General features: G+C 47.7%; 2 protein-coding genes across 2 annotated transcripts in view; one reads left to right on the top strand and one right to left on the bottom strand.

Moving 5' to 3' along the window:
• Nucleotides 1-3,466, bottom strand: part of LOC115432674 (uncharacterized) — a 3,475-nt gene extending 9 nt beyond the window's left edge. The window contains exons 1-6 of the mRNA XM_030153580.1: nt 3,186-3,466; nt 1,698-1,923; nt 1,512-1,621; nt 823-862; nt 551-744; nt 1-205 (exon numbers count right to left, since the gene is read on the bottom strand). The exon at nt 1-205 is cut by the window's left edge and continues 9 nt beyond it. Coding sequence (XP_030009440.1) covers nt 1-205; nt 551-744; nt 823-862; nt 1,512-1,621; nt 1,698-1,923; nt 3,186-3,409 — 999 coding nt within the window. The 5' untranslated portion in view covers nt 3,410-3,466. The remainder of the gene's footprint in view (nt 206-550; nt 745-822; nt 863-1,511; nt 1,622-1,697; nt 1,924-3,185) is intronic.
• Nucleotides 3,467-3,840: 374 nt separating this feature from the next.
• On the top strand, nt 3,841-9,245 carry c14h11orf54 (chromosome 14 C11orf54 homolog). Its single transcript, XM_030153472.1, has 9 exons — nt 3,841-3,872; nt 4,088-4,341; nt 4,846-4,944; nt 5,022-5,095; nt 5,775-5,876; nt 5,992-6,168; nt 7,452-7,601; nt 7,692-7,808; nt 8,671-9,245. Exons 1-9 carry the CDS (start codon nt 3,859-3,861, stop codon nt 8,842-8,844), a joined length of 1,161 nt encoding a protein of 386 aa, XP_030009332.1. The 5' UTR covers nt 3,841-3,858; the 3' UTR covers nt 8,845-9,245.
• Nucleotides 9,246-10,142: the final 897 nt, after the last annotated feature.

The raw sequence follows: 10,142 nt of genomic DNA, 5'->3' as shown, positions 1-10,142 counted from the left end.
CTTAATGTTTCCTGACATGGAGTCTGCAACGTCTGCAGCCTTCTTCTTCTTTTTTGGTGGTGCGTCTGCAACATCTGCAGCCTTCTTCTTCTTGTTCTTCGTCAGTGGTGCATCTGTGGCGTCTACAACTTCTGCGGCCTTCTTCTTCTTCTTCTTCGGTGGTGCGTCTTCCTCAGGCTCAGCTCCATGCTCTTCGTCGTTCCTCCTGGGTTTGGTTCTCCTCGTTCCTTCTGACTCAGTGTTTTCAGTTCTCTGGAGGCTTTCCTGTGGTTCCTCCTCCTCCTCCTTCTTCTTCTTCTTCTTTTTCTTCTTCTTCTTGACTCCGCCTCCTGACACTGTCACAGGTTCTTCTTCATTGGTGCAGACTTCAGCCTGGGTGACATCTGCTGCACATTCACACTCATTCAGTTCCTCACATGTTTCCTGATCCACAGGAGCATCCCTGACCTCCACCTCCTCCTCCTCCTCCCTCTGCTGCTCCTCCCTCCTTTTTTGCTCCTCCTCCTCCCCCCTCCTCTTTCTCTCCTTCTCCTCCTCCTTCCTTTTTTGCTCCTCCTCCCCCCTCCTCTTCCTCTCCTCCTCCTCACTTTCTAACCAGTCTTGTCTGTTTACTTCTTCATCTGGAGATGATTCTTCTGAACACCTCCTCCTCCTGCTCCTCCTCCTGCTCCTGCTCCTGCTGTCATTGTGGAACCACAGTCGTGGACGTTTCGGTTTCAAGGCTACGGCGAAACGTTTCTTTTCCTGTGAAACAACACAGATCTGCTTTAATGCTTCAGATTCTGAACCCTGAAGCAGACGTTCTGGACTTGAATCACTTACCACCACTTTGACATGCTCTTGTGTGGACATGTCTTCTTCTCTGAAACAGACGGACGGTGGTTATCGTGGATGTTTGACATGTTAACAAACGGCTAACATCAAGCTAACACTAATTTAAATAGAGGGTTTGCACATGACGTCAGCGCTAGCGGCTAGAGGCAGATGAGTGACAGCGTTGGCTTCAGTCCTGTCTAAACTGAAGAACAATACTGAATCCAAAATGGGGCAGAGCTGTTGTTGGTTGATTGTATTTTCAGGTTCTTAAAGCAGTGGGAGCTATCGTTTACAGACACCGAAAGACAAAGAAAAGAGAAGGAGATGGATCCACAAACCCAGGAAACCAAACCTAGATCTGTGGATCCTGTTTGGTGTCAGCTAACATTCACTGATGCTGTATTTTTGGGTCCAATCAGACCTGAAATGACCTATTGTTTTGGCTAACGTTCCTTCTTAGTGCAGCTCTTGGTTTCATGATCAGATCTTTCCTGGTTTTTGTCTCATTTTGTGATTGTGAACCTTGTGCTCCTACATGATTAGTAAACTAACTGAAACTGAGGCCAACCTAGTTTTACAAATACGGAGGAACTGGAGAATAAAGCTACGACGGAGTATTAGGACCACAGAAGAAAAGAAAAACACTGGGCACTACCAGAAGAAAGTCAAGGCAGGACAGTTTAAGGTGGACTCACTCTGACAGCGGAGACACGGCGTCCTCGTCCTCTGTGGGTTTCTCGTCTTCCGTCCTCACGCCTTCACTCGTTTCTTTGGCGCTTCTCAAAAAGCCTCTGAAGGACGTGTACTGTGAGGACAGAGATGGCGTCAGGACCAGGACAGACACATTCAGGTCTAAGGTGGACTTAGGTCCAGGTACTCACCAGGAGGTCCAGGTTCTGCTGGACTGTCACTGCCGTCCCGGAGCCCGGTTTCCAGTCCTTCAGGAAGGGGAAGCGGTACCTGGGGACCCGGTATCTGGGTCTCCTCCAGATCCTCAGACTCTTCGTCCTCTGAAGTCCAACCTGAAGTCCGTCCCCGTTGTGGTCCGGGTCTATGGGGGACGCAGGTCCTGGACCCTGAGTGATGAACACACTGTCTCCAGAGTCACTGCAGACACAGAGACAGTGGACTGGATCAGAACCCAGCAGCAGACCAGTCTAATCCAGACCAGACCAGTTTAATCCAGACCAGTCTAATCCAGACCAGACCAGTTTAATCCAGACCAGTCTAATCCAGACCAGACCAGTTTAATCCAGACCAGTCTAATCCAGACCAGGCCGGTCTAATCCTTTATGCTGTGTGGACTTGGTGGGTGTTTTATTGTAGTTTTTGTTTGTTTGTTTGTTTGTTTGTTTGTTGTTTTCAGGTTTTTGTGGTTTCTTGCACTTTTATAAGTCACATATTTAGTTGGTTTGGTCTAATTCTGCACAAACTGCTCAAATCTGAGATGGAAGCGTGGGATTCATGGACAGAAACTGTCAGTTCCACTCCAGCTGTAAAGCATGTGCACATGTCAGAGGGTTTAAATCCACCAACAGCGAAAACACAAACACAGCAAACACATGTTCCACTCAGGCCTCCTGCATTGGATCATTATTATTATTATTATTATTATTATTATTATTATTATTATTGAATGAAGGAATGAATGTTTTAATTCTTGTGTCTTGCATAAAAAACATGCCCAGCCCTTACATGGGCTTATAAGACACCAAAAATACAAACCAAAAATCAAACACCAGACAATAGGCACAATAGATATGAACAAAACAAAGTACTGACCTATTTAAACAAACACATCTGCTGCTTTTTCCAGGCTTTACAAAGAAATAATGCTAATTTATATACATCAGAACTAAATAACTACTTCATCTTGTCATCATCAGTTGCTCCAGAACAGATCAGGATTTCAGATACACATATCATCAAACAAAGGGGCTCTCAGTTCATCATATAGAGGACAATACAAAAGAAAATGTGATTCATTTTCCACTTCCCCCAAATCACATTATTATTAACTTCATTATTATTATTATTATTATTATTATTATTATTATTATTATTATTATTATTACTATTATTATTACTATTATTATTATTATTATTATTATTATTATTTACACCAGTGTTGGTCAAACTGTGTGTGGGGGGTGGGGGTTTTTTTTCCCAGGGGGGTCATGGATCAGTCCTGGGTGTTTTGTTTTGTTTTTTTTTGGTCTTCAGGTTGGAACATGTATTAGGTGGAACTAATGTTTGATGGGTGGAGCACCCCGGACTCATTTTATGGACGGACACCTAACTAATCTACTGCCATGGTGATCTGTCACTAAACCAAAAAAAAAAAAAACAGTTTCCCGAACCCACCGCACCTGTCTGACTCTGTCCAGGTTCTGGGTTCCGAACCTGAGCCCTGGTACCGGGCCACTTCGTCCGGAACCAGGTGAAAGGATCCAGGTGAACCGGGTCCATCTGGACCACGCTGGGTTGAACTGTTCTTCTTCATCATTTCATCAAATGTTCTCCAAACCTCATCAACGGCTGCTCCTGCGGTGTTTAGTCCTTCCGGTTCCGCACACAAACAAAGTGTAAACATTCACTAAACAACGCATTTTAAGTCTCAAACTATTTTTCCATCTTCCAAAACATGTGAGGAGCACCCTCTAAACAGGAAGTGCGTTAACGTCACTAATCACGTGTCTTCTTCTTCTTCTTCTTCTTCTTTTTCTTCATTTCCGGCAGGATCGATGCCTCGTGACATACTGCTTCCTGTCTCGTGCTGCTCCACTTCACACACTAATCATCTGAGTATTTACTGTGTCTTTGTATGTTCTTTAATCCGGATGTCAAGTTGTTTGTATATTTCTTTACTGTCAACAACAACAATAATAATAATAATAATAATAATAATAATAATAAACTTCACACATTAATCACGTGGATTCGTGTTGTGTCACGCGAGCAGTCATGGAAGAGACCAGAAGTACAAAATAGTTTCCAGTATCTACTTCCGGGTTCAACTGTACTGAATCCGACGGTAAATTTATGTTATTTCACAGGTTTTTTCCTCCTTAAACAGGTTTGTCGTGTTTAATCTGTCAGTTCTCCCATAATCTGTGTGTTTGAATATAATTGGATCTTATTTACTTTCATAAACGTTCAGTGAAAACAGGTTAAAGTCCAGTGTTTGTTGTAAACTCAGACAAAGTAAAAACCAAAGGCTTGTGGTTCGGGGGGGGGAACCATCTCCGCTCACTTACACTTCTTTGTTCAGTCCAAAGAGCAGGAAAACTAGGACCAGCTCAGACCGGACCCCAGTCCCACCAAGACCAGGGAAACCAGGACCAGCTCAGACCGGACCCCAGTCCCACCAAGACCAGGGAAACCAGGACCAGCTCAGACCGGACCCCAGTCCCACCAAGACCAGGGAAACCAGGACCAGCTCAGACCGGACCCCAGTCATGACTGAGACCAGCAGAACCCAGAAGGTCCGACTGCACGTCCCAGATCTGGAGGAGCTGAGTACAGGTGGGGCCTCCTCTTCCTCCTCCTCCTCCTCCTCCTCTTCTTCCTCCTCCTCCTCCACCTCTTCCTCCTCTTCTTCCTCTTCCTCCTCCTCTTCTTCCTCCTCTTCCTCCTCCCCCTCTTCTTCCTTTTCCTCTTCTTCTTCCTCTTCCTCCTCTTCTTCTTCTTCCTCCTCCTCTTCTTCTTCCTCTTCCTCTTCTTCCTCCTCTTATTCCTTTTCCTCTTCTTCCTCCTCCTCCACCTCTTCCTCCTCCTCCACCTCTTCCTCCTCCTCCTCTTCCTCCTCCTCTTCTTCCTCTTCCTCCTCCTCCTCCTCCTCCACCTCTTCCTCCTCCTCCTCCTCCTCTTCCTCCTCCTCTTCTTCCTCTTCCTCCTCCACCTCTTCCTCTTCCTCCTCCTCTTCTTCCTCTTCCTCCTCCTCCTCCTCTTCTTCCTTTTCCTCCTCCTCCTCCTCTTCCTTTTCCTCCTCCTCCTCCTTCTCTAACAGGTACCTTCTCCTCTTCTCAGTTCTTCAGGTTGGACTCCAGTCCAGTTTTGCTGAAGTCCAGGTCCGGGTTGTGGACTGTCCAGATCTGACCCAGGACCCGTTCCAGTTCCCGGTCAAAGGTCAGACCTGTTTGGTGTGTTCCATGTGGACTCTTCAGGTTTTTCTGTGCTGGTTTTAATCCAGTCCTGGTCTGCAGGTCTGTGTGGAAGTCCACGGATCACGGATGTGGGCGGGGTCCCGTACCTGGTCCCCCTGGTCCACAAGGACAAGGTGGGTTTGATCCAGACCCAGGCTTTAGATCCAACCCCCCATGGACCCCATTGAACACAGACCAATATGAAAGACAACGGATACAGAAGAATTAATAAATAATAGAAAGAGAATGAATAAATAATTAACGTAAAGGTAATGAATGAAGTTCATCAACTAGAAAATCACCAGAAAAAGATGCAGCAGTTTTTTCAACTCAGTCAATAACATACGTCCTGATCCAACAAGAAAACAACAATAAATACAACAAACAGCAACGAGTAAACAAATATAACAACGCCAACATGTGCCCCCCCCAGCCATCAACAGTCATGTGATCCAGATCATATGTGTGACTTCATTAAACCTGGAGAATTAATTATTAGATTAAACATGTTTTCATTAATAAACAAACAGATTCATACACATTATACACCTGTGACACAAAACACACGATTAGTCATGTGGAGAACCGATCACAGCTCTGATCTGTTATCGATCTGTTATCGATCTGTTATCGATCTGTTATTGATCTGTTATCGATCTGTTATCGATCTGTTATTGATCTGTTATCGATCTGTTATCGATCTGTTATTGATCTGTTATCGATCTGTTATTGATCTGTTATCGATCTGTTATTGATCTGTTGAACTGGGGTTCGTACACTGTCGTGGTAAACTCTCATCTCTGTCATCTTCAGGAGTACGACATGAACGCGGTGGCGAAGGAGGTGGAGCTTCCCGGAGCGTTCATGCTCGGTGCCGGCGCCGTCGCATCCCGGATCGTCGGCATGAACGCAGAGGTGGGTTATCAGGAACCAATCAGCTGATGCGCGGTGGGGGCGTTCCCACCAGGAACCACAGTTCCCATCATGCTCAGGGGCCGTGGGGCTGAACTCCTGCTGCTTCTGCTTTCAGCTGATGCCTCTGGTTCTGACTGAAGCTGAAGGACGCCCCGCCGTCAACGCCAGCTTCTTCTCCTCCATCGACCCGATCGACGGACGCTGTTGCCAAGAGAAGTACAGCGAGCGCTTCTCCGACTGCAGCTTCGGCCTGTTGGCCAACCTGTACGCGTGCCAGGGGGACCCTGGGAAGGTACGGCCTGGGGGTCTGGACCCAGGCTCTGAGGGTCTGGACCCAGGCTCTGTGGTCTGGACCCGGAGTCTGTGGTCTGGACCTGGGGTCTGAGGGTCTGGACCCAGGACCTGAGGGTCTGGACCTGGGGTCTGAGGGTCTGGACCCAGGCTCTGTGGTCTGGACCTGGAGTCTGTGGTCTGGACCTGGGGTCTGAGGGTCTGGACCCAGGACCTGAGGGTCTGGACCTGGGGTCTGAGGGTCTGGACCCAGGCTCTGTGGTCTGGACCTGGAGTCTGTGGTCTGGACCTGGGGTCTGAGGGTCTGGACCCAGGACCTGAGGGTCTGGACCTGGGGTCTGAGGGTCTGGATCCAGGACCTGAGGGTCTGGACCTGGGGTCTGAGGGTCTGGACCCAGGCTCTGTGGTCTGGACCCGGAGTCTGTGGTCTGGACCTGGGGTCTGAGGGTCTGGACCCAGGACCTGAGGGTCTGGACCCGGGCTCTGTGGTCTGGACCTGGGGTCTGGTCCTGGGCTCTGAGGGTCTTGGGGGGTTGTGTTGTGGACTTGGACCCCGGCCTGGTCCTCATTATTCTGGTCCTGATAAACCTCAGGGTCTGAGTGTTAATCATCCTGTGGTGCTCAGTGACCTTTGACCTTTAGAAACAAACATTAACAGTGAAGGGCTGATGGAAAAACCTGGACCGGTCCCTGGACCCTGGACCCTGGACCCTGGACCCTGGACCCGGTTCCTGTCAGCAGTAACTCAGTAGAATGTGTTTAATATGTGACTGATCCCAGACTGGACCGGACTGGACTGGACTCAGGGTTTGAAGATTAAAGGACAGAAGGCGAAGACACAAAAACACAGAAGGTCAAACTGCACCACCTGATCAAACTGACCAATGAATGAAGGACACGCCTCCTCCAGATGTCCACAGAGGACAGTCCACCGTCTGGGAGACACTGTCCCCTTTAGGGTTCAGACCTGGTATGGGGGACCAGCAGCAGACCCTGGTCAGCTGACCTCAGAGACCACATGGAACCCTAACCCTAGAGGACCTTGGAGGACCCTGGAGGTCCCTGAAACCCTCAGTTCCCATCATGCACTAGTTCATCCTGTCCACTGGTCCTGGTTGTTTCTGGTGTCAGATTCATGGACCTGTTTGGACCAAGGGTTCTGAACGTCCAAACACCGAAGACACAAAGGAGACAAAAACAAACATGTCCACCTGTCTGTCCAGTAGAATGTGTCCTAACTGTCCACCTGTCTGTCCACCTGTCTGTCCACCTGCGTCTCCTCAGGTCATTGAGGTCAGGGCGAAGAAGAGGACAGGCGTCCTCAGTCTGGTGACGTCTCTGAGGAAGACGCTGGAGAATGCGTACCCTGAGGACAGCCTGGCTCTGGGCGGGACCTTCATCATCCAGAAGGGGACGGCCAAGATCCACATCATGGTGAGGACGGCGTCGTCATGGCGATGCAGAGCGCAGGGCCGCAGTTATCGCAGACATTTGTGACGGACATGTCTTTGTCTTGGTCTTCAGCCCAGACAGTTCTCCTCGTGTCCTCTGAACACCGACGAGGACGTCAACTCCTGGCTGAGACACCTGGAGGTCCACGCCCCCCTCATCTGTCAATCAGTGCTGGTGTCCAGAGACCCTGTGAGTCCACAGCTCCGCCCCCCCAAGACCCAACAGCACCTCCCCTTCGACTGTCCTCCTCCTCCTCCTCTGTCTCCTCCTCCTCTTCTTCTTCCTCCTCTTCTGTCTCCTCCTCCTCCTCTGTTTCCTCCTCTGTTTCCTCCTCCTCCTCTTCTTCCATCTCCTCCTCCTCTGTCTCCTCCTTCTCCTCCTTTGTCTCCTCCTCTGTCTCCTCCTCCTCCTCCTCTGTCTCCTCCTCTGTCTCCTCCTCTGTTTCCTCCTCCTCTTCCATCTCCTCCTCTTCTGTCTCTTCCTTCTCCTCCTCTGTCTCCTCCTTCTCCTCCTCTGTCTCCTCCTCCTCTTCTTCCATCTCCTCCTCTTCTGTCTCCTCCTTCTCCTCCTCTGTCTCCTCCTCCTCCTCTTCTTCCATCTCCTCCTCTTCTGTCTCCTCCTTCTCCTCCTCTGTCTCCTCCTCTGTTTCATCCTCCTCCTCTTCTTCCATCTCCTCCTCTTCTGTCTCTTCCTTCTCCTCCTCCTTCTCCTCCTCTGTCTCCTCCTCCTCCTCTTCTTCCATCTCCTCCTCTTCTGTCTCTTCCTTCTCCTCCTCTGTCTCCTCCTCCTCCTCTTCTTCCATCTCCTCCTCTTCTGTCTCTTCCTTCTCCTCCTCTGTCTCCTCCTCCTCCTCTTCTTCCATCTCCTCCTCTTCTGTCTCCTCCTTCTCCTCCTCTGTCTCCTCCTCCTCCTCTTCTTCCATCTCCTCCTCTTCTGTCTCTTCCTTCTCCTCCTCATTCTCCTCCTCCTCCTCTTCTTCCATCTCCTCCTCCTCTGTCTCCTCCTCTGTCTCCTCCTCCTCCTCACAGTCCTCTCGTGTCTCCGCCTCCAGGGCCTGGACCTCCGTCTAGAACACACCCACTGCTTCAGTCGTCATGGTGACGGTGGTCACTACTACATCGACACCAGCCCTGACGTGGTGGACTACCTGGGATACTTCGTACCTGCCGAGTTCGTCTATCGCATCGACCGACCCAAGGACACGCACAAAGTCGGACGAGAATAAGCCGACGCCCACAGCGTCGTGTGACCATGCGTGGTCCACTCATGAAAGGAGTGATCCTGTGGGTTATTGATCATCTGTGTTTTCCACTGAACAGCGATCATCTTCTAATCTGTCAATCCAATCAGTGTTGATGGTGGTGTCATGGTGGTCTGTGTGTTTTTAGTGTGAATCAGATGATGAACACACAAATAAATAAATCCAATGATTCAACAGAGACACGTTCATGACCTTCAGGATGTTTCAGGTTCATCATCTGGGACTGAATTCTATTATTGATCATTGATTGGAGTCCAAACTATGATGACTTCATGTCAGGTTTATATGTGATCAGAATAACTTTGATTTGTTCATGTTGTGTTTACTATGACATAAAGTGATTAAAGGAATGATCAAATCAAACACTCAAATAGCTCCGCCTTCATTTCCATCCAGTTAAAGCACAGCCGTCAAACATGCGGCCTGGGGGCCAAATCCGGTCCACCAAAGGGTCCAATCTGGCCCGCGGGATGAATTTGTGAAAGGCAAAAATTACACTGAAGATATTAACAATCAATGGTGTCCATTTTAATTCAGGTTCTGTATACAGACACAGTCCAATTAGATTTGAAGTGGGTCAGAACCAGTCAAATATGATCAGAATAACCTATAAATAATGACAACCCCAAATTTTCTCTGTTTTTTTGGTGTAAAAAAGGAAAATTGCATGAAAATGTTTACATTACCAAACTATACTTTTACAAAAACATGAATAACCTGAACAAATATTAACAAATGGAAATGTCTGCAGAAAAGTAAATGTAATTTGACCAATATTCTGCCTGTTCCTAAATGTTTTGTGTGATTGTAATGCACATGTGTAAATCTACTGTAGCTGAGAGTGTTTGAAGTCCATCAGATTTAGACTAACGGACCCAAACTCGGATCCAACACATCTACTCCAAATATAAAGTACAATCTATACGTCAGTCTGAGCATTCATCAACATTTCTGTGACATCAATTCATGTATAATTATATAATTTCTATTTAATTTATTAAAGCTAAATTGATGATGCATTTAAATAAAATAATGTAAATATATAAATAATAACATATATAATACTGTATAATATAATATAATATAATATAATAGTACTTGTTAAATACAGTCCATTCTTCGCTGTCCTGGTCCATATCCCCCTAAGAACTGTTTCCTCTGGCTGCAGGAGCAGAATTTCAACTATTTAATCCCATAATGATAACTTTTTATGTCATAAGTATGACTTCCCATGTGCATATTGTTTCCGGTGGTGGACACGC

The sequence above is a fragment of the Sphaeramia orbicularis genome, chromosome 14 (assembly GCF_902148855.1).
Source record: "Sphaeramia orbicularis chromosome 14, fSphaOr1.1, whole genome shotgun sequence".
NCBI lineage: Eukaryota > Metazoa > Chordata > Actinopteri > Kurtiformes > Apogonidae > Sphaeramia > Sphaeramia orbicularis.
This window is presented reverse-complemented; position numbering and strand designations above follow the sequence as displayed.

Coding starts and splice junctions, on each gene's coding strand:
- c14h11orf54 (XM_030153472.1), top strand. Junction 5,877..5,991: donor TCGTCGGCATGAACGCAGAG/GTGGGTTATCAG, acceptor TTCTGCTTTCAG/CTGATGCCTCTGGTTCTGAC. Junction 7,602..7,691: donor CGGCCAAGATCCACATCATG/GTGAGGACGGCG, acceptor CTTGGTCTTCAG/CCCAGACAGTTCTCCTCGTG.